The sequence below is a fragment of the Trachypithecus francoisi genome, unplaced genomic scaffold (assembly GCF_009764315.1).
Source record: "Trachypithecus francoisi isolate TF-2019V2 unplaced genomic scaffold, Tfra_2.0 Lachesis_group5, whole genome shotgun sequence".
NCBI lineage: Eukaryota > Metazoa > Chordata > Mammalia > Primates > Cercopithecidae > Trachypithecus > Trachypithecus francoisi.
In genome coordinates this window covers 53584003-53611544 of record NW_022681470.1, presented here as the reverse complement: position 1 = coordinate 53611544, position 27542 = coordinate 53584003, and the positions used below count along the sequence as shown (strand labels likewise).

The 27542-nt window shown below is 33.9% G+C and overlaps 1 protein-coding gene across 2 annotated transcripts in view; it reads right to left on the bottom strand.

Moving 5' to 3' along the window:
* Positions 1–344: 344 nt before the first annotated feature.
* The window catches only part of CFH (complement factor H), a 175052-nt gene continuing 147854 nt past the window's right edge, over positions 345–27542 (bottom strand). Inside the window, exons 22-34 of one of the 2 annotated variants that reach the window (XM_033200639.1) lie at positions 23492–23686; positions 20940–21122; positions 19186–19362; positions 18711–18893; positions 15807–16004; positions 13388–13570; positions 11623–11799; positions 11184–11366; positions 8651–8848; positions 6252–6434; positions 4226–4402; positions 3787–3969; positions 345–773 (exon numbers count right to left, since the gene is read on the bottom strand). In XM_033200639.1, the coding sequence (XP_033056530.1) occupies positions 577–773; positions 3787–3969; positions 4226–4402; positions 6252–6434; positions 8651–8848; positions 11184–11366; positions 11623–11799; positions 13388–13570; positions 15807–16004; positions 18711–18893; positions 19186–19362; positions 20940–21122; positions 23492–23686 (2417 nt within the window). In that variant the 3' untranslated portion in view covers positions 345–576. The remainder of the gene's footprint in view (positions 774–3786; positions 3970–4225; positions 4403–6251; positions 6435–8650; positions 8849–11183; positions 11367–11622; positions 11800–13387; positions 13571–15806; positions 16005–18710; positions 18894–19185; positions 19363–20939; positions 21123–23491; positions 23687–27542) is intronic. The other variant, XM_033200640.1, reaches the window with a different exon arrangement.

Below are 27542 nucleotides of genomic sequence, written 5' to 3'. Positions count from 1 at the left end.
AAAACCTCTTTTCTTTTTTCACAGGAAAATGATAATAATTCACATTCTTCAGTATATTTCCTTTAAATCATGATAATGATGTAATGTCAGTGTTTGATAGGAAACACTACTTTTAATAAAAATGGCCCTATTTGGTTAACGGCATCTAGAGGACCATGGCTGCAATAAGGGAATACTATAGCGTGTTTATTTTCACTTACAACTTTAATATCTAATTTTATGGTATTGTTACTTCCCCAAATAAAGTCTAAAGTCATTTTGTTTCTATGTCTAGGTATACTATACAATATGCAGAAAGCCATTCAGTTATCTGTTTCTATACTTACTAACTCAATGATAAGAAGTCCAATATAAGGCTAGTTTTTATTATTTTAGTACAAGCATAAGCAATAATTTAGTTTGTTTTAACATATTTTTGAGAACATATTAAGTTGCAAATTGAAACTATTATATTATTTTAATTTTCTTTGAAATAAAATAGAAATTACAACAATATCAGAAGCTATCTTTGCAAGCTTTGAGACTACAAGAGTGAGAAGTGGAAGCTGGACATACATTTAGGGTAACAATGCTGCCTTATTCGCATCTGGGATAGTCCAGTATCCCTTCCCAACACACTGCTTGAAATGATAGAATTGATGTATTTGCATTATATCCCAATTTGCACATAAATTCAATGATATCCCCTGTTTTTGCATAATAGTTTCTGTCACTTTTTCCTTTTAACTGTATGTTATTTTTATTCATGTTTTCTTCAGTTATTATACATGGATCTGAAAGCAGAAAAAAAACAATTAACAATCATAATCTTCCCTTTCATGAGCAAATAAAATGCATCCTAATGAACACTTTAGGATAAAATAAAATTATAAAATAATCCAAATAGTTAATAGTTATTAACTTGTGCTACATACTGACTTTAGCATTTTACAAATATAGTAAGTTCAGTTGCACTTCCCCAATGTCACAGCAGAGATCATCAGGTGAGGGTGATAAACGTGGACCCTGGCAGTCTTTCTCTGGAACTGTTCTGAACTCTTCTTCCCTAAAACATGTTATGTCCACCTTAGTGACTTCATATCAAAAAGGATTATGCTAACATGTTCTGTTGGATTCTTGGTTATTTATCCTCCTTTCCCCTCTATTCAACCAGCCATGACTACAAACACTCCAAATGTACTCACATTTTGCTAGTTTAATTCTATGTTTCTATTTTTCTCTTATGCCCACGATGTAGAAACAGAACTATAGAAAGCTATAATCTTTCTAACAGTCATCTATTAAAATGAAACTCTCTCTCTATATATACATACATAAGTATACCTCAAATATCTATCAATCATCTCTCTATATATCACCATCATCCATCCCTGTCATCTTCATTTTCTATTTTAAAGAGAGGCAAGGATAAGCACACAAGAGTTAATTTGAATCCCTACATGATTATGGACAAATTACTCTATCTCACTATGCCTTTATCTGTAAAATTGGTAAGATAATATTACTTCCACATATGGGTTTTCTTTTATAAAATTCTTTTTTAAAAACATTTATAATTTTTTTTTTTACGTTCCAGGGTACATGTGCAGGATGTGCAGGTTTGTTATATAGGTAAATGTGTGCCATGGTGGTTTGCTGCACCTGTCAACCCATACCCTAGGTATTAAACCTGATTCTTACCTGATAAAAATTTCAGTTCTTAAAGATATCATTCACTCATCTATCTCTTCTTTTGACTCAAGTATTCTGCATTCTAGTTTAGCCCTTATTAACATTAGTATTTCTTTAGAAATTTCCCCAAATCATATTTTAATACATCTTTCAAGCACTTACTTAAATAAATTTCTTAACATACTACATAGCACTTCTGAAATCCAAAAATTTTTAAGAGCTCTTCAATACATTCAGGGGCTGCTTACGATTCAAAAATAAATATTATTCAAACTCTAAATATTTCTCCAAACATATTTTCCAAAACTTTCTAAAGTTTCCTGCCTCCCAGGAAAGTTTTCCTCGTTGCTTTAATATGTCATATGTATATGTAATATTTTCCATAAGGTTGCCTTTTTCCCTAGAATTCTCTGCTTGAATGCTCTTTGCTTCTTTAGTTTTGAAGACAGAAAGTCTTGCTTGTATCATGGAACTGATCTTATGTCTTCAGATAATTATAATCCTTTCCTGTTCTTGACTGTGAGAAGAGGTAATCCTTTTGCTGTGAAACGCATCTTAGGAGTGTCCATATCCTCAATCAAATTTAAGACTCAGAATTTATCTCTGAAACCTAACACTTTTCTATGAAGTCAAGTTTGAAGATACTTGTAAACTATTTTGATTTGAGGATGCTAATTTTCCTCTGCAGTCTTGCCACTTGCACAGTTTGGAGCTCAAACTTGGACAAGATCATCTACAGAAGTGGATACATAAATAGCGGACAAAAATTAGGTTTAGCCCATTTTAGAATCAGCCAAAATATCAATGTCTTCAGTCAATATGAAAGGTAAAAGTAGCATAGCATCAAAATAAAGGAAATGAGTCACATCACATAAAATAATTGCTTGTATCATCCTGTACTTAGGAACTTGAGCACTTGAAAAACTCATGAACTTACAGTTTAAGAGCTGTCATAGGAATAAGTTATCAGATATGCAAGGCCTGATGGGTATCCCAGGGCTCTACCTCATAGGCTAGAGGAAACTTGTGGCAAACTTTTTTTAGGTTTTCTTGTTGTTGCCGTAATTATTGTGGCTCTTATTTTGAATTGTGTTGTTTTAAGTTCATAGGATTTGTGGGACAAAATTCTGAGAGTATACCTATATTACAGACTCAAGGGGTTTTTAGTGTATTCATTTTGATTCTAGTATAAGGGAAGAGGAGAATAAGGTAAAAATGGAAACGCATTGGGTTATAGAAATGGCTGAAGTGTCCATTAATTTCTTTCTTGCTTGCTAGGAATACTGATAAAATATAAGTAAGAATAATAATCAGAGAAAGAACTTCTCAGGTTAACCAGGTATGTGTTCTATCAGGAAGAATTTCACATTTTCAAGTAGGATTTAATAGTTCGTGGTTTTTTGAAACAGTGTTTTCAAAACTGTTTGAAAACTCTTCACCTAAGTGTTAATAATGTGAAAATGATCACTGGTGTTAAACTGAGATGCTGCATTTCATATGTGCGTAATAAACAGATGTTGTTCTTGAAGAATCATTGTATTCATTAGCAAATTGCAGACTCTGAACATTCTTGTTTTTTTTTTCTCTCTGTCTTTTGCTTTTCTTTACTTTTTCTTTTTTTGAGATGGAGTCTTGCTCTGTCGCCCAGGCTGGAGTGCAGTGATGTGATTTCAGCTCATTGCAAGCTCCGCTTGCCGGGTTCAAGTGATTCTCCTGCCTCACCCTCCTGAGTAGCTGGGATTACAGGCACGTGCCAGTATGCCTGGCAAATTTTTGTATTTTTTTGTAGAGACGAGTTCACTATGTTGGTCAGGCTGGTCTCAAACTCCTGACCTTGTGATCTGCCTGCCTCGGCCTCCCAAAGTGCTGGGACTACAGGCATAAGCCACCGTCCCAGGACAACATTCCTGTTTTAAAAAAGAAACCTGGTCATTGTTTATGTGGAATTTTCCAAGTTTATACACATATATTAAGATCTGAAAGGCAAACATTCAGCAGAATAGCTGTTTGTGAACACAGTTCTAGGGTAACAACCCATAAAAATTCTAGTATCAGTAAGCACATATCAAACTTATTACTCTGATTTTCTCAGAATCTAGAATATTAAGAACTTACTTATGCATCTTGGTGGCTCTGACCACTCTCCATTACTACAAGTTACATATTGAGAACCCTGAAGTTCATAGTAGGACTGGCATTGGTACTCGACTGTTGACTGTGGCAGATACACTTTTTGCGGGAAGGGCTTGGTATCTCCATTGCTAATAGGTGGAGGAGGCCCACACTTTTCTGAAGAATCTGAAAAAAAGAATATTTTATATGTAGGGGAAAATCAACAGTTTTATTGGAAACTTTCTGAATAAAGCTTTTCATATACTCTTAAGTGTATCTTATTTGATGTCTTAGGAAGACATTTGCATTTTCAACCTTAGTTTTTTTTAAGTTTCAAGGTAATTCACACTCAAATGAGGACTACATGTATATGTAGATATACATATGTATGTTTTTATTTGTTTAATTCCAGTAAAAAGAAATACTTGAATAAAATACTTACTATAGCATGTTGGCAAATACGACCAGCCATCTTCACCACACACTATGGAACCTGTGGTGTTTCCATATCTGTTTTCATATCCATCATAGCATTCATAGTCCAATGCGTCATGGAGCTTAAACCACATGCCATTACTCTTGGCTCTGGAATTCTCAAAAACAGGCATATCACAAAATTCTGAAACAAAATAAAATTGAGGATTGCTTTTCTATGCCATATGATGTACAGCTCAACTAAGACAGTTTCATTATAGGAATAAAATTTACCAATCAGTGTGTGCTAATAAATCGAGTAGTGGTAAAAAATAGTCTGATAATCAGTGCTTTTTGTGCTATAATAGTTAACTACAATAGTTAAATATATTTCTCTCTCTATATTCTTTCTTATTATTTAAATCTTGTGAAAATATATTAAGAACATTTAGTCAGTCCTATTTTTATTTGTGAAAATCTCATTGGCTGTTATTAAAGTCCACTATTACAATGCTACAATGTATTATTTTAAAGATGATAAAATTTTGTGAATTTAAAACATGGTTTACCCCGTCTCTACAAAAAATACAAAAATTAGCTGGGCATGCTGGCGTGTACCTGTAATCCCAGCTACTCAGAGGGGTGAGGCAGGAGAATGGCTTGAATCCAGCAGGCAGAGCTTGCAGAGAGCTGAAATCACATCACTGCACTCCAGCCTGGGAGACAGAGGGAGACTCCAATTCAAGAAAAAAAAAAGAAAGAAAAAAAAGAAAAGAAAGAGAAAAATAAAAAAATTTTGTGATTTTAAGATTTGTGAATTTTAAAGATGATAAAATTTTGTGAATTTAAATGTAACTATTTATGTATTTATGTAACTATTTCCTAACAGTAAGGGTGTATATGTTAGATAAAAATTATATTAATTGGATATAAGTTCTATACAAATTTATGAAGCAGTCTTTCTTTTATTTTACAAGTTTTAATGTAGATCATTTATCAAAGCTGAGTAAAATTGAAGTATACACTTTACACAGAGCCCATGATAAGCATAGAAATAGTAAACAGTATTCTAGAAATGTAGGAATTGATACAGTCTGGAAAACTCATGGTAACTTTGAGATAATCACTTTGTAAGTATATCTTTCTTTTTTCCCACTTAGCTTAATATTTTTGAGATTCATCCATGTTGTATTATGTATCAAGGTTCCATATTATCTCATGGCCAAAAATAGTTGAATTATACCCTTGAAAAGGAAGTGATTTTGGAGTATGTAAATTATATAACAGTCTCTGGGTTAAAAATACATTAAGCAATGTATCTTTAAAACTTTTTGTGAATATCTAAAAAGGAGAGAAAAAAATCAAATTTTGCCACTGACAGATTTCCTTTGTTCATTATGCAATCTCCTTATCATAATAGGTAAAGGTCGAGCATGTTCAGAGAACTTTATGTGTAAGGAATCCATTGGCAAGTATGAGGTTTGTAAACACTCAGTCCACCCCTCTACCCTTTTCCTTTACTTGTTTTCTCTGTAGTAAACAATAGGCTGGAGATAATTTTTTGATTGGATATCCTCAGTAGCATCATCGATACAAATTATTAAGGTCTGATTCTCCTGATGCTAGCAGAAATTTAGAATTAAGCATTCATTTCTCCCCCGACACGTACATCTTTTCTGAGTGTGAGCAAGGAATACATCACAAGCAGTTGAAAATTTTGAAATACAAATAGAGGGAAAAGAACAAAGTTTTTATTGGCAACTAATACATTTTGCTGATATTCCCATGCAGCTCCCTAACTAGTCTGTACATTATAAGATTGCTTTTATGTAAAGGCAGATTGAGTTGTAAGAGATGAAATGATCATCTTCCCAAGTAGCCATTACTCTAAAAATGCAGAAGACTTAGTTTGGCACAGAATGTTAAATGGTATTAGAAGTATTTGTATCTCTTTACTCCTAAAAGTGTTTTCTATATTTTTAAGTAAAATACTATCATCTCAAAGAGAGGAAAGAAGCTGACAGAAACTGAATGGAAATATGTAAATCACTTACTAAAGCAAATTGGTTGTGCTGACCATCCATTTTGCAAACACGTAATTGATCCTGAAGAATTTCCATCTGCTGTTGCATATCCTGGTTTACATTTATATTGCATTTCTTTATTTAAAACATAAATAGAGGAAGATTCAGAAATAAATCCATTTTCAATTTCTATATCTGATTTTGAGCATGTTCCTAAAATAGAAAAAGTAGAGAAAAAATACGTATTTGTAGAATACTTCTTTTATAGAAAGGAATAAGTAAAAACACGGCAATATGGCAAAACAATGAAACATTTGTTAATGAATCGAAAACAGCAAAACTGGAAGTTTCCTAAACATCAGTGTTCTTAAAAGGAAACCACGGATTTCTGAAGGAAATGTTGAAAACACAGGGAAAGGCAGAATAAAAGCAAAGAATCCTTGAGACTGTCAACAGAGCTCTGGCAGGCCTTGAAGAATGCAGATCTAGCAGACTCTCAAGTCCCTAATGATATTTTGGAAGACTTTCTGGCTACTTTGCAACAATCTAAGTATTTTTGGTACTATTAATGTGCCTTCCACCTTGTTAAGTCAAATGCCATTTCCCAGGCAAAGATAACGTACACACTACTACCACAGGCAAGAAAGTAATTTTGTAAATCCTTTGTCTCCAACAATTGAAAATGGTTGTCATCTTAAGTGGGTGCTTAAACCCATAGAGACGTGGTATTTGAGAGGAATGTGGAAATGTAAACAGAAAAAAGAAAGCAAACAAGATTGCAAAAGTAAGTTCTAATACATTCGTAATGTGTTTGTTCTTTATATATTGTAATGTATGTGTTCTATACTTTACTAGTGGGTATATGCATAAGATATTAACTATTTTAGTAATGTTATATTCTAAGATATTAGTAGTATACATGCTCTTTTCTAATTAGCAATTAGAAAACAAATGTAAATGGACCATTTTTACTATCTGAAAGAAAAAGAAATCATGTTATAGATGATACATATTTAATAATAAAGCATTTGTCATAATCATGAGTTTTCTGATCTATTCTTGCTGACTTTCCTATTAATCTCCAGTCTCTAAACTGCAGTGTTCAGTTTCTCTTGTAAACAATTTTATTTTCAATATCTATAAAGTTCTTGACACACAACAATATTTATTAGGTAGATTAATGATAGAGTTGGTGCCTATGGCTTAGGCTATTGTTGAGGACAGTTGCTCCTACAAGCTGTAAGGAGATTCCCATTGTCTTTTATCTCAATTATATAATAATTATCATGCGGTTTCTATAGTGGAATGTTTTGTAAATTGCAAGCAATACACGAAAACGACTTTCAGAGACTCCTTTGCCTAAAAAGTGAAAGTCAGCTATAACAGAAGATGAGTCTTAATTTAAAGCAACAGAGCACTAACTATAACAATAGATGTCATATAATTGTGAGAGATGTACAAGTGACCTTTGAGCAAGCATTATATTTATTGTTTAGTTAATGCTATATTTTTATAATCTACTTAAATCAATGCATTAACATGATTTCAATATAAATACTGAAGCAGTGTTACTTTAATCTGTATTTTATGTATTTTGTGCTATTCATGACTTATATTTCTATTGTTACTTGACTATTAAGTGACAGAATCCATTCATTATCCAGAAATTATAAATGCATTTATACACATTTGGAACTGAAAACTAGCTAGGCTTCTACTTAAAAATAAAAAAGATATATATTTAGCTTGAGAGTTGATATACAAAATTTTCCTGTTAAAGGTCTAGATCTCAGACAATTACAGACATACTGGGATCTCAAACGAGTGGACTAACTGCCACGAATGCATCTGGGAGGAGGAGACCAATCATCCTCTGTACATGAAACTGTGGTCTGCACATTTGGAAGACCGTAGTCAGGACAGACTTCAGCTTTTAGAGATTGACCCTGTCAATATGTTCCTTCACATTTTGTGTTATATCCATTCTCCAAATAACAGAGAATACATTGTCCTAAAGACCATAAAATGATTAAAAAGTAAATTAGAAACATGAATTTAATCAAAATAGTATATTAAAATAATTTTAGAATATTTAAATAAGACTGCATCAATACTCAAAAATAATGTGTAACTGAAAGAAAACTAAAGCTACTACTAAATGTACAAAAAAGTCAGTATTCAATGTTACTTATCTTTAATTTTTATAAAATATGTTTAGATTTTATATGTATTCTCATAAAGTTCCTATATTTATTTCTCACGTGATTTTCATGAACATAACAGAAAAGATCCATTTTGGTCTTTTTGCTTGAACAACTCTTCCCTTGGTACGATTTCTGTCATATAAGACAATGTAATCATTAATTTGATCTTCTCTCTCCATTCTTTGCAAGTTTTTTGCACATATTGTTGTAAAGAGGTTTACTTACTGAGGCATGGGACTGTTGGCAACCACCCATCTTGTGTGCAATGAATGTAATCCCAGTAACTTCCTGAAGGAGTCACAAAATTTCCATCACAGTAATAGGAGTAAGATTTTCCCGCAGCTACTGGAAAGTATGGTCTACGCATAGTCTTATAATAGAGACCTCCATATTGAATTTCTGGAAACTCACAAGGTTTCATTACTTGTAACAAAAAACAAAAATAGTATAAATAATATTTCACTGTAACAGACATTGGTATGAGATGACAGTTTTGATTATGTTACCTTCCACATAATGGTTTTGTTTTCTTTTTTCTTTTTTGATTTGAAATTTCACTCTTTTGCCCAGGCTGGAGTGCAATGGTACGATCTCGGCTTACTGTAACCTCCATCTCCTAGGTTCAAGCAATTCTCCTGCCTCAGCCTCCCGAGTAGCTGGCACTACGGGCACACACCACCATGCCCATCTAATTTTTGTAATTTTAGTAGACACAGGATTTTACCATATTGGTCAGGCTGGTTTTGAACTCCTCACCTCACGTGATCCACCCACTTCGGCCTCCCAAAGTGCTGGAAATACACGCGTGAGCTACCCCACCTGACTCGTTTTCTTTTAGAAATTTTTAAAAAATTTTTATAATAATTTTTTAAGTTCTGGGATACATGTATAGGATGTGATGGTTTGTTACATAGGCAAATGTGTGCCATGGTGATTTGCACCACCTATCAACCTATACCCTAGGTATTAAGCCCAATTCTTCCATGATAAGCTTTCCATTTTTGATGATATCATTCACTCCTCTTTCTCTCCTTTTGACGCAAGTATTCGGCACTCAAGTCTAGCCCTTATTAACACTGGTATTTCTTTAGAACCTTCCCCAAGTTATATTTTAATACATCTTTCATGAACTTACATAAATACATTTCTTCACATAGTACATATCACTTCTGAAATCCAAAAATGTTTAAGAGCTCTCAATACATTCAGGGGCTATTTACAATTCAAAAATAAATATTATTTGAGCACTAAATACTCCTCCAAATGTATTTTCTAACACTTTCTAAAGTAGATACAGAAGTGAATACATAAATAGGGGACAAAAATTAAGGTTTAGCTCATCGTAGGATCAGCCAAGATACCAGCATCATCAGTCAATATAAAAGGTAAAAGGCAGCATAGCATCATATTAAAGGAAATGAGTCACATCACAGAAAAGAGCTGCTAGTATCATCCTATACTTAGGAACCTGAGCACTTGAAAAACTAATGAGTTTACAGTTTAAGAGCTGTGATAGGAATAGGTTATCTGATATGCAAGGCCTGATGAGTATCCCAGGACTCTGCTAGTAGAAACTTGTGACAAACTTTCTTTTAGGGTTTCTTATTGTTGCCATAATTATTTTGGCTCATATGTTTTGAATTGTGTTGCTTCAAGTTCATAGGACTTGGAGAACAGATTCTGGAAGTATACCTATATTACTGACTTGAGGGATTTTTCGTGTATTCATTTTGATTCTGGATGAGGAGAGTACATAAAGGTAAAGACAGAAAACATGGGGTTTTGGAAATGGCTGACCTTTCCTTTAATTTCTGTCTTGTTTGCTAGAAATACTGGTAAAATATAAGAAAGAACAATAATCAGAGAAAGAACTTCTCAGTGTTAACTAGCTATGTGCTCTCTCAGGAAGCATTTCAGGTTTTCAAGAAGGATTTTAGTTAATCATTCATGGTTTTTATTATAATTTAAGTTCTGGGGTACATGTGCAGAACGTACAGTGTTTTTACATAGGTATACATGTGTCATGGTGGTGTGCTGCACCTATCAACCCATAACCTACATTAGATATTTCTCCTAGTGCTATCCCTCCCTTAGCTCCTCACTCTGTGACAGGCACTGGTGTGTGATGCTCCCCTCCTTAAGTCCACCTGTTCTCCTTGTTCAACTCCCACTTATGAGTGAGAACATGTAGTGCTTGATTTTCTGTTCTTGTGATAGTTTGCTGAGAAGGATGTTTTCCAGCTTTATCCTTGTCCCAGCAAAGGACATGAACTCATCCTTTTTTATGGCTGCATAGTATTCCATTGTGTATATGTGCCACATTTTCTTTACCTAGTCTATCATTGATGGACATTTGAGTTGGCTCCAAGTTCATGGTTTTTAAAACAGTGTTTTCAAAACTCTTTGAAAGCTATTTACCTAAGTGTTAATAATGTGAAAATGATTACTGGTCTTAAGTTGAGATGCCATATTTCATATGTGTGCAATAAATTGATGTCATTCTTGAAGACTCATTGTATCCTTTAACCAATTGATGTCTCTGAACATTACTGTTTTAAAAAAGAAACTCTGTCATCGTTTACATAAAATTTTCCAAGCTTATACACTTATATATTAAGATCTGAAAGGCAAACATTCAGCAGAATAGCTGTTTGTGAACACAGTTCTAGGGTAATAACCCATAAAAATTTTAGTATAAATAAGCAAAGATCAAACTTATTACTCGAATTTTCTCAGATCCAGAATATTAAGAACTTACTTATGCATCTTGGTGGTTCTGACCACTCTCCATTACTACAAGTTACATATTGAGAACCCTGAAGTTCATAGTAGGACTGGCATTGGTACTCGACTGTTGACTGTGGCAGATACACTTTTTGCGGGAAGGGCTTGGTATCTCCATTGCTAATAGGTGGAGGAGGCCCACACTTTTCTGAAGAATCTGAAAAAAAGAATATTTTATATGTAGGGGAAAATCAACAGTTTTTTTGGAAACTTTCTGAATAAAGCTTTTTATATACTCTTAACTGTATCTTATTTGATGTCTTAGGAAGACATTTGCATTTTCAATCTTGGTTTTTTTTAAGTTTCAAGGTAATTCACACTCAAATGAGGACTACATGTATATGTAGATATACATATGCATGTTTTTATTTGTTTAATTCTAGTAAAAAGAAATACTTGAATAAAATACTTACTATAGCATGTTGGCAAATGCGACCAGCCATCTTCACCACACACTATGGAACCTGTGGTGTTTCCATATCTGTTTTCATATCCATCATAGCATTCATAGTCCAATGCGTCATGGAGCTTAAACCACATGCCATTACTCTTGGCTCTGGAATTCTCAAAAACAGGCATATCACAAAGTTCTGAAACATAATAAAATTGAGGATTGCTTTTCTATGCCATATGATGTACAATTCAACTAAGACAGTTTCATTATAGGAATAAAATTTACCAATCAGTGTGTGCTAATAAATTGAGCACTATTAAAAAATAGCCTGACAATCAGTGCTTTCTTTGTGCCATAACAGTTAATTAGAAGAGAAAAATGTATTTCCCTATATATATCCTTCTCATCATTTAAATCCTATGAAAAACATATTAACAAGATTTAGTTAGACCTATTTTTATTTGAGAACATCTCATTGGCTGTTATTACAGTCTACCTTTATCACTATAATGTATTATTTTAAAGACAATAAAATTTTGTGAATTTAAAAGTTAATATATGTATGTATGTACTCAATTTACTGACAGTATTGGTGTATATGTTGGATTAAAATTATATTCATTGGATATTAGGTTCTACAAAAATATATAAAGCATCTTATCTTTTATTTTACAAGTCTTATAGTAGATCATTTATCAAAGCTGAGTCAAATTAGATTGAAGTGTACAGCTTTTCTTTACACAGAACCCATGATAAGCACCGAAATTGAAAACAGTATTCTAGAAATGTAGGAATTGATATTTTATAGCTCCCAAACCTCAGAGTAACTTTGAGATAATCACTTTCTAATTGTATCCTTTCTTTTTTTCACTTAGCTTAATACTTTTGAGATTCATCCATGCTCTATTATGTATCAGTAGTCCCTTCCAATTCATCTCATGGCTAAAAATAGTTGAATTGTACACTTGAAAATGAAGTGGATTTTGCACTATGTAAATTATATATCATTATGTGTGTTAAAAATAAATTAAATATTTTATCTTTAAAAATCTTTGTGAATGTCTACAGAGGAAAGACAAAAAAGATCAACTTTTGCCACTGCAAGATTTCCATTGTTCATTATGCAATCTCTTTAATAATAAGTAATTGCAAGTTGGAAATGTTTTAGAGAACTTTAGTTGTAAGGAATCCATTGCCAAATATGAGGTTTGTAAACATTCAGCCCACCCTCTTACCCTTTTCCTTTACTTGCTTTCTCTGTACTAGACTATAAGCTGGAAATAATTTTTTGAGTTGGTGCCCCTCAGTTGCATCATTGATACAAATTATTAAGGTCTCACTTTCCTGATGCTGGCAGAAACTCAGAATTAAGCACTCATCTCTTCCCCGACATGTCCATCTTTGCTGAGTGTGAGCAAGGAATACAATACAAGCAGCTGATAATTTTGAAATACGAAGAAAGGGGAAAGAACAAAGTTTTTACTGACAACTATTACATTTTGCTGAGAGTCTCATGCAGCTCCCTAACTAGTCTGTACCTGATGGGATTGCTTTTACGCAAAGGCAAGTTGAATTTAAAGAGATGGAAGGATCATGTTCCTAAGTAGCCATTACTCTAAAAAGGCAAAAAAGGCTTAGTTTGGCACAGAATGTTAAATGATATTAGAAGTATTTATATCTCTTTACTCCTAAAAGTGTTTTCTATATTTTTAAGTAAAACACTATCATCTCAAAGAGAGGAACAAAGTTGACAGAAACTGAATGGGAATATGTAAATCACTTACTAATGCAAATTGGTTGTGTTGACCATCCATTTTGCAAACATGTAATTGATCCTGAAGAATTTCCGTCTGCTGTTGCATATCCTGACTTACATTTATATTGCATTTCTTTATTTAAAATATAAATAGAAGAAGATTCAGAAATAAATCCATTTTCAACTTCTATATCTGATTTTGAGCATGTTCCTAATAGAAAAAGTAGAGAAAAAAAAATTTGTTGAATACTTCTTTTATAGAAGGGAACAAGTGAAAACATGGCAATGTGGTAAAACAATGAAACATTTGTTAACGAATTGAAAACAGCAAAACTGGAAGTTTCCTAGACATCCATGTTCCTAAAATAAACCATGAATTTTGAAAGAAAATAGTGAAAACACAGGGCAAGGCAGAATAAAAACAAAGAATCCTTGAGACTGTCAACAGAGCTCTGGCAGACCTTGAGGAGGAATGCAGATCTAGCAGACTCTCAATTCCCTGTGATTTTTTGGAAGAATTTCTGGCTACTTTGCAATAACCTGAAACTTTTTGGTGCTATTAAGAGATCTTAGACTTCATATAGTCATATGCCATTTCTCAGGCAAATATACAGTACACACTACTACCATAGACAAGGAAATAAATTTGCAAATCTTTAGTCTCCAGGAAATTAAAATGATTGTCATCTTAAGTGGGTCTTAAACCCATATAGACATGGTGTTTGAGAGAAATGTGGAAATGTAAGCAGGGAAAAAACAAACAAACAAGATAGCGAAAATAAGTTCTAATATATTAGTAATGTATATGTTCTTCATATATTATTGCATATGTTCTATATGTTACTAATGTGTTTATGCATAAGTAATTATTTTAGTAATGTATATGTCCTAAGATATGAGTAATGTGTATGTTTCTTTTTAGTTAGTAATAAAAAATGTAAATGGACTAATTTTACTATCTGAAAGAAAAAGAAATCATGTTAAAGATGACAAATATTTATAATACAGCATTTGTCATAATCACGAGTTTTCTGATCTATTCTTGCCTACTTTTCTATTAATCTCCTCTAATCTCTAAACTACAGTGTTCAGTTTCTCTTATAAATAATTTTATTTTCATATCTATAAAGCGCTTGACACACAACAATATTTATTAAGTGCATTAATGATAGAGTTGGTGCCTATGGTAGGAGAAAAAGGGACTTTTCTTTCAGAGACTTAGGCTATTGTTGAGTACAGTTGCTCCTACAAAGGTGTAAGATGATTTCCATTGTCTTCCATGTCAATTATATCATAATTATCATATGGTTTCTATAATGGAATGTTTTGTAAATTGCAAGCGATGCACACAAACAACTTTCAGAGACCCCTTTACCTAAAAAGTGAAAGTCAGCTATAACAGAAGATAAGTCTTAACTTAAAGCAACAGAGCACTAGCTATAACAATAGATGTCATATAATTGTGAGGGATGTACAAGTGACCTTTGGGCAAGCATTATATTTATTGTTTAATTAATGCTATAATTTCATAATCTACTTAAATAAATGCATTTAGCACAATTTCAATATAAATACTGAAGCAGTGTTACTTTCATCTGTATTGTATTTATTTTGTGCTTTTCATAATATATATTTCTATTACTTGACTATTAAGTGACAGAATCCATTCATTATCCAGAAATTATAAATGTATTCATACACATTTGGAACTGAAAACTAGCTAGGCTTCTACTTAAAAATAAAAAAGATATATATTTAGCTTGAGAATTGATACACAAAATTTTCCCGTTAAAGGTCTGGAATCTTAGACAGTTACAGACATACTGGGATCTCAAACGAGTGGACTAACTGCCACGAATGCATCTGGGAGGAGGAGACCAATCATCCTCTGTACATGAAACTGTGGTCTGCACATTTGGAAGACCGTAGTCAGGACAGACTTCAACTTCTACAGATTGACCCTGTCAATATGTTCCTTCACATTTCGTGTTATATCCATTCTCCAAATAACTGAGAATACATTGTCCTAAAGACCATAACATGATTAAAAAGTAAATTAGAAACATGAATTTGATCAAAGTAGTATATTAAGATAATTTTAGAATATTTAAATAAGACTGCATCAATACCCCAAAATAATGTATAACTGAAGGACAATTAAAGCTACTACTAAATGTTTGTACAAAAAAGTCAGTATTCAATGTTACTTACCTTTCGTTTTCATGATAAAATATGTATAAATTACATAGGTATTCTCATAAAATTCCTATATTTATTTCTCATGTGATTTTCATGAAGATCTCATAATAGAAAAGATCCATTTTGGTCTTTTTGCTTGGATAACTCTTCCCTTGGTACCATTTCTGTCATATAAGACATTTATTTGCTCTTCTGTCTGCATTATTTACAAGTTTTATGCACATATTGTTGTAAAGAGGTTTACTCACTGAGGCATGGGACTGTTGGCAACCACCCATCTTGTGTGCAATGAATGTAATCCCAGTAACTTCCTGAAGGAGTCACAAAATTTGCATCACAGTAATAGGAGTAAGATTTTCCCGCAGCTACTGGAAAGTAGGGTCTACGTATAGTCCTATAATACAGACCTCCATGTTGAATTTCTGGAAACTCACAAGGTTTCATTACTTGTAACAAAAAACAAAAATAGTATAAATAATGTTTCACTGTAACAGACAATGATATAAGAGATGACTGTTTTGATTATGTTACCTTCCACATAAAGGGTTTTTTCTTTTCTTTTCTTTTCTTTTTTTTTTTTTGAGACGAAATTTCGCTCTGTTGCCCAGGTTGCAGTGGTGTGATCTCGGCTCACTGCAACCTCCGTCTCCCAGGTTCAAGCAATTCTCCTGCCTCAGCCTCCCGAGTAGCTGGCACTATGGGCAAACACCACCATGCCCATCTAATTTTCGTAATTTTAGTAGACACAGGGTTTTACCATATTGGTCAGGCTGGTCTCGAACTCCTGACCTCAGGTGATCCACCAGCTTCGGCCTCCCAAAGTCCTGGGATTATAGGTGGGAGCAACCGTGCCTGGCTCGTTTTCTTTTAGATTTTGTAAAAAATTTTTATAATTATTTTTTAAGTTCCGGGATACTTGTGTAGGATGTGAAGGTTTGTTACATAGGTAAAAGTGTGCCATAGTGTTTTGCACCACCTATCAACCCATACCTTAGGTATTAAGCTCAGTTCTTCCATGGTAAGCTTTCCATTTTTGATGACGTCATTCACTTCTCTTCTCTTCTTTTGATGCAAGTATTCTGCACTCAAGTTTAGCCCTTATCAACATTAGTATTTCTTTAGAAATTTCCCCAAATCATATTTTAATACATCTTACAAGCACTTACTTAAATAAATTTCTTAACATACTACATAGCACTTCTGAAATCCAAAACTTTTTAAGAGCTCTTCAATACATTCAGGGGCTGTTTGTTTACAATTCACAAATAAGCATTTGAGCACTAAATACTTCTGCAAACATATTTTTCAAAACTTGCTAAAGTTTCCTGCTGCCTGTTTAAGTTTTCCTCATTGCTTTAATATGCCATATGTATATGTAATATTTTCCATAAGGTTGCCTTTTTCCCTAGAATTCTCTGCTTGAATGCTCTTTGCTTCTTTAGTTTTGAAGACAGAAAGTCTTGCTTGTATCATGGAACTGACCTTATGTCTTCAGATAATTATAATCCTTTCCTGTTCTTGATTGTGAGAAGAGTTAATGCTTTTGCTGTGAAACGCATCTTAGGAGTATCCATCTCCTCAGTCAATCAAATTTAAGACTCAGAATTTATCTCTGAAACCTAACACTTAATTTTTCCTATGAAATCAAGTTTGAAAATACTTGTAAACTATTTTGATTTGAGGATACTAATTTTCCTTTGCAGTCTTGCCACTTGTATGGTTTGGAGCCCAGACTTAGACATGATCATCTACAGAAATGGATATATAAATAGGGACAATAATTAAGGTTTAGCCCATCATATGATCAGCCAAAATATCAGCATCATCAGTCAATATAAAAGGTAAAAGGTAGCATAGCAGCAAAATAAAGGAAATGAGTTATATCACAGGAAAGAACTGTTTGTATCATCCTGTACTTAGGAACTTAAGCACTTGAAAAACTCATGAGTTTATAGTTTAAGAGCTGTGATAGGAATAGGTTATGTGATATGCAAGGCCTGATGGGTATCCCAGGGCTCTACCTCATAGGCTAGTAGAAATTGGTGGCAAACTTACTTTTAGGGGTTATTATTGTTGCCATAATTATTGTGGCTCATATTTTGAATTGTATTACCTCAAGTTCATAGGATTTGTGGTACAAAATTCTGAGATCATACCTATATTATAGACTTGAGGAGTTTTTAGTGTATTCATTTTCATTCTGGGACCAGGGTAGAGGAGATGAAGGTAAAAACAGAAACCATTGGGATTTGGAAATGGCTGAACTTTCTGTTAATTTCTTTCTTGCTTGCTAGAAATACTGGTAAAATGTAAGAAAGAACAATAATCAGAAAAAGAACTTCTCAGTGTTAACTAGCTCTATGCTCTCTCAGGAAACATTTCAGGTTTCAAGTAGGATTTTAGTTAATAGTATATTGTTTTGATTATACTTTAAGTTCAGGGTACATGTGCAGAACGTGCAGTTTCTTCACATAGGAATACATGTGCCACGGTGGTTTGCTGCACCCATCAACCCATCACCTACATTAGGTATTTCTCCTAATGTTATCTCTCCCCTAGCTCCCCAACCTAGGACAGACCCTGGTATGTGATGTTCCCCTCCCTGAGTCCACCTGTTCTCCTTGTTCAGCTCCCACATACAAGTGAGAACATGTGACATGAACTCATCCTTTTATATGGCTGCATAATATTCCATTGTGTATATGTGCCACATTTTCTTTACCTAGTATATCATTGAGGCCTGGACATTTGGGTTGGTTCCAAGTTCATGGTTTTAAAACAGTGTTTTCAAAACTCTTTGAAAACTGTTTACCTAAGTGTTAGCAATGTGAAAATGGTTATTGATGTCAAGGTGAGATGTTATATTTCAGATGTTTGCAATAAATCGATGTCATTCTTGAAGACTCATTGTGTCCATTAACAAATTGAGGTTTCTGAACATTCCTGTTTTAAAAAAGAAACTTTGTCATCGTTTACATGAAATTTTCCAAGCTTATACACTTATATATTAAGATCTGAAAGGCAAACATTCAGCAGAATAGCTGTTCGTGAACACAGTTCTAGGGTAACAACCCATAAAAATTCTAGTATAAATAAGCAAAGATCAAACTTATTACTCGAATTTTCTCAGATCCGGAATATTAAGAACTTACATATACATCTTGGTGGTTCTGACCACTCTCCATTACTACAAGTTACATATTGAGAACCCTGAAATTTATAGTAGGACTGGCATTGGTACTCGACTGTTGACTGTGGCAGATACACTTTTTGCGGGAAGGGCTTGGTATCTCCATTGCTAATAGGTGGAGGAGGCCCACACTTTTCTGAAGAATCTGAAAAAAAGAATATTTTATATGTAGGGAAAAATCAACAGTTTTATTGGAAACTTTCTGAATAAAGCTTTTTATATACTCTTAACTGTATCTTATTTGATGTCTTAGGAAGACATTTGCATTTTCAACCTCTTTTTTTTTTAAGGTTTAAGGTAATTCACACTCAAATGAGGACTACATGAATATGTACATATACGTATATGTACACATATATGCGTACATATACATATGTATGTGTTTTAAATTTATTTATTTAATTCTAGTAAAAAGAATACTTGAATAAAATACTTACTATAGCATGTTGGCAAATGCGACCAGCCATCTTCACCACACACTATGGAACCTGTGGTGTTTCCATATCTGTTTTCATATCCATCATAGCATTCATAGTCCAATGCGTCATGGAGCTTAAACCACATGCCATTACTCTTGGCTCTGGAATTCTCAAAAACTGGCATATCACAAAGTTCTGAAACAAAATAAAATTGAGGTTTGCTTTTTTATGCCATATGATATACAATTCAACTAAGAAAGTCCCATTGTAGTAATAAAATTTACCAATCAGTGTGTGCTAATAAATTGAGTACTATTAAAAATATTTTGATAATCAGTGTTTTCTTTGTGCTGTAATAGTTAATTAGAAGAGAAAAATATATTTTCCTATATATGATCCTTCTCATCATTCAAATTCTGTGAGAAACATATTAAGAATATTTAGTCAGATATATTTTTATTTGTGAACATCTCATTGGTTGTTATTACAGTTTACCTTTATCACTATAATGTATTATTTTAAATGATAAAATTTTGTGAATTTAAAAGTTAATGTACATATTTATGTACTCAATTTACTGACAGTAAGGGTGTATATGTTGGATTAAAATTATATTCATTGGATATAGGTTCTATAGAAGTTTTTAAAACATACTATCTTTTATTTTACAGGTCTTAAATCATTTATCAAAGCTGAGTCAAAATAGATTAAACTATGCAGCTTTGTCTTTTGCAGAACCCATGATAAGCATAGAAATTGAAAACAGTATTCTAGAAATGTAGGAATTGATATTTTATAGCTCCCAAACCTCAGAGTAACTTTGAGATAATTACTTTCTAATTGTATCCTTTCTTTTCTTCACTTAGCTTAATAGTTTTGAGATTCATTCATGCTCTATTATGTATCAGTAGTCCCTCCCATTTCATCTCATAGCTAAAAATAGTTGAATTGTACACTTGAAAATGAAGTGGATTTTGCACTATGTAAATTATATATCATTATGTGTATTAAAAATAAATTAAATAATTTATCTTTAAAAATCTTTGTGAATGTCTACAGAGGAAAGATAAAAAAGATCAACTTTTGCCACTGCAAGATTTCCATTGTTCATTATGCAATCTCTTTAATAATAAATAATTACAAGTTGGGAATGTTTTAGAGAACTTTAGTTGTAAGGAATCCATTGCCAAGTATGAGGTTTGTAAACATTCAGCCCACCCTCTTACCCTTTTCCTTTACTTGTTTTCTCTGTACTAGACTATAAGCTGGAAATAATTTTCTGAGTTGGTTCTCCTCAGTTGCATCATTGATACAAATTATTAAGGTCTCACTTTCCTGATGCTAGCAGAAACTCAGAATTAAGCACTCATCCCTTCCCCGACATGTCCATCTTTGCTGAGTGTGAGCAAGGAATACAATACAAGCAGCTGATAATTTTGAAATATGAAGAAAGGGAAAAGAACAAAAATTTTATTGACAACTATTACATTTTGCTGAGAGTCCCATGCAGCTCCCTAACTAGTCTGTACCTGATGGGATTGCTTTTACGCAAAGGCAAATTGAATTTAAAGAGATGGAAGGATCATCTTCCCAAGTAGCCATTACTTTAAAAAGACAAAAAGGCTTAGTTTGGCACAGAATGTTAAATGATATTAGAAGTATTTATATCTCTACTCCTAAAAGTGTTTTCTGTATTTTTAAGTAAAACACTATCATCTCAAAGAGAGGAACGAAGTTGACAGAAACTGAATGGGAATATGTAAATAACTTACTAATGCAAATTGGTTGTGTTGACCATCCATTTTGCAAACATGTAATTGATCCTGAAGAATTTCCATCTGCTGTTGCATATCCTGGCTTACATTTGTATTGTATTTCTTTATTTAAAATATAAGTAGACGAAGATTCAGAAATAAATCCATTTTCAACTTCTATATCTGATTTTGAGCATGTTCCTAAAATAGAAAAAGTAGAGAAAAAAGTAAGTGTTTGTTGAATATTTCTTTTATAGAAGGGAACAAGTAAAAACATGGCAATATGGTAAAACAATGAAACATTTGTTAACGAATTGAAAACAGGAAAACTGGAAGTTTCCTAGACACCCATGTTCCTAAAATAAACCATGAATTTTGAAAGAAAATAGTGAAAACACAGGGCAAGGCAGAATAAAAGCAAAGAATCCTTGAGACTGTCAACAGAGCTCTGGCAGACCTTGAGGAGGAATGCAGATCTAGCAGACTCTCAATTCCCTATAATTTTTGGAAGAATTTCTGGCTGCTTTGCAATAACCTGAATCTTTTTGATGCTATTAAGAGATCTTAGACCTCACATAGTCAAATGCCATTTCCCAGGCAAAGATACAGTGCACACTGCTACCATAGACAAAGAAATAAACTTGCAAATCTTTAGTCTCCAGGAATTTAAAATGGTTGTCATCTTAAGTGGGTCTTAAACCCTTATAGACATGGTGTTTGAGAGAAATGTGGAAATGTAAGCAGGAAAAAAACAAACAAGATAGCAAAAATAAGTTCTAGTATACTAGTAATGTATATGTTCTTTATATATTATCAATGTGAACCAATTTTACTATCTGAAAGGAAAAGAAATCGTGTTAAAGATGATACATATTTATAATACAGCATTTGTCATAATCATGAGTTTTCTGATCTATTCTTGCCTACTTTTCTATTAATCTCCTCCAGCCTCTAAACTACAGTGTTCAGTTTCTCTTATAAACAATTTTATTTTCAATACCTGTAAAGGTGCTTGACACACAACAATATTTGTTAAGTGCATTAATAACAGAGTTGGTGCCTATGGTAGGAGAAAAAGGGACTTTTCTTTCAGAGGTTAGGCTGTTGTTGAGGACAGTGCTCCTACGAATGTGCAAGAAGATTCCCATTCCCCTTCATTCTTATTATATCCTAATTATCATATAGTTTCTACAATGAATTGTTTTGTAAATTGCAAACAATACACACAAAGAACTTTCAGAGACCCCTTTACCTAAAAAGTGAAAGTCAGCTATAACTGATTATAAGTCTTAATTTAAAGCATGTGAGAGATGTACAAGTAACCTTTGGGCAAGCGTTGTATTTTTTAATTAATGCTATAATTTTATAATCTACTTAAATCAACGCATTCATTTTGATATAAATACTGAAGCAGTGTTACTTTAATGTGTATTTAATGTATTTTGTGATCTTCATAACATATATATGTTTGTGTGTGTGTGTGTGTGGTGTGTGTGTGTGTGTATATATATATATATATATTTTTTTTTTTTTTTTTTGAGATGGAGTCTTGCCCTCTCACCGAATCTGGAGTGCAGTGGTCCAGTCTAGGCTCACTGCAACCTACGCCTCTCTGGTTCAAGCCATTCTCCAGCCTCAACCTCCTGGATAGCTGGGATTACAGGCGTGTGCCACCGCATCTGGCTAATTTTTGTAGTTTTAGTGGAGACGGGGTTTCACTCTGTTGGCCAGGCTGGTCTTGAACTCCTTACCTAAAGTGATCTGCCCATCTCTGCCTCCCATAGTGCTGGGTTTACAGGAGTGAGCCACCGCACCTGGCCCCTGACTTATATTTCTATTGTTACTTGACCCTATTAAGTGACAGAATCCACTAATTATCCAGAACTTATAAATGTGTTCAGACACATTTGGAACTGGGAACTAGATAGGCTTCTGTTTTAAAATAAAAAGACATAAATTCAGCTTGAGAGTTGATATACAAAATTTTCCAGTTAAATGTCTAGATCTTAGACAGTTACGGACATACTGGGATCTCAAACAAGTGGACTAACTGACACCAATGCATCTGGGAGGAGACCAGCTGTAAATACGTTCTTCCATATTTTTTATTATATCCATTCTCCAAATAATTGAAAATACATTGTCCTAAGGACCATAAAAGGATTTAAAGGTAAATTAGAGACATGAATTTGATCAAAATACTATATTAAAATAATTTTTAGAATATTTAAATAACACTGCATCAATACCCAAAACTAATGTATAACTCAGGAAAAACTAAAGCTAGTACTAAGTGTTTGTACAAAAAAGTCAGTATTCAATGTTACTTAACCTTAGTTTTTATGATAAAATATATTTAAATTATATAGGTATTCTCCTAAAGTTCCTACATTTATTTCTCATGTAATTTTCATGAAGATCTCATAACAGAAAAGATCCATTTTGGTCTTTTTGCTTGAATAACTCTTCCTTTGGTCCTATTTCTGTTATATAAGACAATATAATCGTCTATTTGCTTTTCTCTCACTCTTTTCAAGTTTTATGCACTTATTGTAAAGAGGTTTACTTACTGAGGCATGGGACTGTTGGCGACCACCCATCTTGTGTGCAATGAATGTAATCCCAGTAACTTCCTGAAGGAGTCACAAAATTTCCATCACAGTAATAGGAATAAGATTTTCCCGCAGCTACTGGAAAGTATGGTCTATGCTTACTCTCATAATACAGACCTCCATGTTGAATTTCTGGAAAATCGCAAGGTTTTGCTTCTTGTAATAAAAAACAAAAAACAGTATAAATAATGTTTTACTACAACGGACAATCATACAACAGATGACATTTTTGATCAATGAATTATATTCTCTTCTTAGCGTAATTACACTCATTGAATTAGGGGTTTTAGAGAAAGAAAAGTTACAGAATTCCAATGACCTAGATATGTGAAGAGCTGTTTGCTAATGAAGATTGAAGAAAACTGCAGACCTATTTAATGTACTCTCTATGATTACAGATCTCCTAGCCCTGGTTGATTAGTGAACTTCCTGGTTGAGAGATGAAGACGCTTATTTTACCATTCAGCTCATGTCTTCTTTTCCTTTCTGTTCCATCCCATCAGAAATAAGAGCCCTGCCTTTTCTTCTCAGACCAACTCTATAGTGGGAGATAGTAGTTTTTTGGGGATTTTAAAACACCAACTGGAAGGAATGTAAAAACTATAGGGAAACATAGAAATTTCTCATGATCACATCACACAGCAAAATAATATTGCTAATTCGTGTCTCAAACCAGTTATTAAGACAAGATTTCTATTCTTTATTTAACCAGGAAAATGAACTAGGAATATTTCTTAATATCTAAATATCTAGGAGTATAATAAGCATTTTTATTTATTTTTAATTTCAAAAACCCTCCAAAAAATCAATGAATCCAGGAGTTGGTTTTTTGAAAAGATCAACAAAATTGACAGACCGTTAGCAAGACTAATAAAGAAGAAAAGAGAGAGGAATGAAATAGACGCAATAAAAAATGATAAAGGGGATATCACCACTGACCCCACAGAAATACAAACAACCATCAGACAATACTATAAACACCTCTAGGCAAATCAACTAGAAAATCTAGAAGAAATGAATAATTTCCTGGACACTTACACTCTTCCAAGACTAAACCAGGAAGAAGTTGAATCCCTGAATAGACCAATAGCAGGCTCTGAAATTGAGGCAACAATTAATAGCCTACCCACCAAAAAAAGTCCAGGACCAGATGGAATCACAGCTGAATTCTACCAGAGGTACAAGGAGGAGCTGCTACCATTCCTTCTGAAACTATTCCAATCAATAGAAAAAGAGGGAACCCTCCCTAACTCAATTTATGAGGCCAACATCATCCTGATACCAAAGCCTGGCAGAGACACAACAAAAAAAGAGAATTTTAGACCAATATCCCTGATGAACATCGATGCAAAAATCCTCAATAAAATACTGGCAAACCGGATTCAGCAGCACATCAAAAAGCTTATCCACCATGATCAAGTGGGCTTCATCCCTGGGATGCAAGGCTGGTTCAACATTCGCAAATCAATAAACGTAATCGAGCATATAAACAGAACCAAAGACAAGAACCACATGATTATCTCAACAGATGCAGAAAAGGCTTTTGACAAAATTCAACAGCCCTTCATGCTAAAAACGCTCAATAAATTCGGTATTGATGGAATGTACCTCAAAATAATAAGAGCTACTTTTGACAAACCCACAGCTAATATCATACTGAATGGGCAAAAACTGGAAAAATTCCCTTTGAAAACTGGCACAACACAGGGATGCCCTCTCTCACCACTCCTATTCAACATAGTGTTGGAAGTTCTGGCTAGGGCAATCAGGCAAGAGAAAGAAATCAAGGGCATCCAGTTAGGAAAAGAAGAAGTCAAATTGTCCCTGTTTGCAGATGACATGATTGTATATTTAGAAAACCCCATCGTCTCAGCCCAAAATCTCCTTAAGCTGATAAGCAACTTCAGCAAAGTCTCAGGATACAAAATTAATGTGCAAAAATCACAAGCATTCTTATACACCAGTAACAGACAAGCAGAGAGCCAAATCAGGAATGAACTTCCATTCACAATTGCTTCAAAGAGAATAAAATACCTAGGAATCCAACTTACAAGGGATGTCAAGGACCTCTTCAAGGAGAACTACAAACCACTGCTCAGTGAAATCAAAGAGGACACAAACAAATGGAAGAACATACCATGCTCATGGATAGGAAGAATCAATATCGTGAAAATGGCCATACTGCCCAAGGTTATTTATAGATTCAATGCCATCCCCATCAAGCTACCAATGAGTTTCATCACAGAATTGGAAAAAAACTGCTTTAAAGTTCATATGGAACCAAAAAAGAGCCCGCATTGCCAAGACAATCCTAAGTCAAAAGGACAAAGCTGGAGGCATCACGCTACCTGACTTCAAACTATACTACAAGGCTACAGTAACCAAAACAGCATGGTACTGGTACCAAAACAGAGATATAGACCAATGGAACAGAACAGAGTCCTCAGAAATAATACCACACATCTACAGCCATCTGATCTTTGACAAATCTGAGAGAAACAAGAAATGGGGAAAGGATTCCCTATTCAATAAATGGTGCTGGGAAAATTGGCTAGCCATAAGTAGAAAGCTGAAACTGGATCCTTTCCTTACCCCTTATACGAAGATTAATTCAAGATGGATTAGAGACTTAAATGTTAGACCTAATACCATAAAAACCCTAGAAGAAAATCTAGGTAGTACCATTCAGGACATAGGCATGGGCAAGGACTTCATGTCTAAAACACCAAAAGCAACGGCAGCAAAAGTAAAAAATTGACAAATGGGATCTAATTAAACTAAAGAGCTTCTGCACAGCAAAAGAAACTACCATCAGAGTGAACAGGCAACCTACAGAATGGGAGAAAATTTTTGCAATCTACTCATCAGACAAAGGGCTAATATCCAGAATCTACAAAGAACTCAAACAAATTTACAAGATAAAAACAAACAACCCCATCAAAAAGTGGGCAAAGGATATGAACAGACATTTCTCAAAAGAAGACATTCATACAGCCAACAGACACATGAAAAAATGCTCATCATCACTTGCCATCAGAGAGATGCAAATCAAAACCACAATGAGATACCATCTCACACCAGTTAGAATGGCAATCATTCAAAAGTCAGGAAACAACAGGTGTTGGAGAGGATGTGGAGAAATAGGAACACTTTTACACTGTTGGTGGGATTGTAAACTAGTTCAACCATTATGGAAAACAGTATGGCAATTCCTCAAGGATCTAGAGCTAGATGTACCATATGACCCAGCCATCCCACTACTGGGTATATACCCAAAGGATTATAAATTATTCTACTACAAAGACACATGCACATGTATGTTTATTGCGGCACTATTCACAATAGCAAAGACTTGGAATCAACCCAAATGTCCATCTGTGACAGACTGGATTAAGAAAATGTGGCACATATACACCATGGAATACTATGCAGCCATAAAAAAGGAGGAGTTTGCGTCCTTTGTAGGGACATGGATGCAGCTGGAAACCATCATTCTTAGCAAACTATCACAAGAAGAGAAAACCAAACACCGCATGTTCTCACTCATAGGTGGGAACTGAACAATGAGATCACTTGGACTCGGGAAGGGGAACATCACACACTGGGGCCTATCATGGGGAGGGGGGAGGCGGGAGGGACTGCATTGGGGAGTTACACATGATATAAATGATGAATTGATGGGTGCTGATGAGTTGATGGGTGCAGCACACCAACATGGCACAAATATACATATGTAACAAACCTGCACGTTATGCACATGTACCCTAGAACTTAAAGTATAATTAAAAAAAAAAAAAAGAAAATGTGGCACATATACACCATGGAATATTATGCAGCCATAATAATGGATGAGTTTGCATCCTTTGCAGGGACATGGATGCAGCTGGAAACCATCATTCTTAGCAAACTATCACAAGAAGAGAAAACCAAACACCGCATGTTCTCACTCATAGGTGGGAACTGAACAATGATATCACTTGGACTCGGGAAGGGGAACATCACACATCGG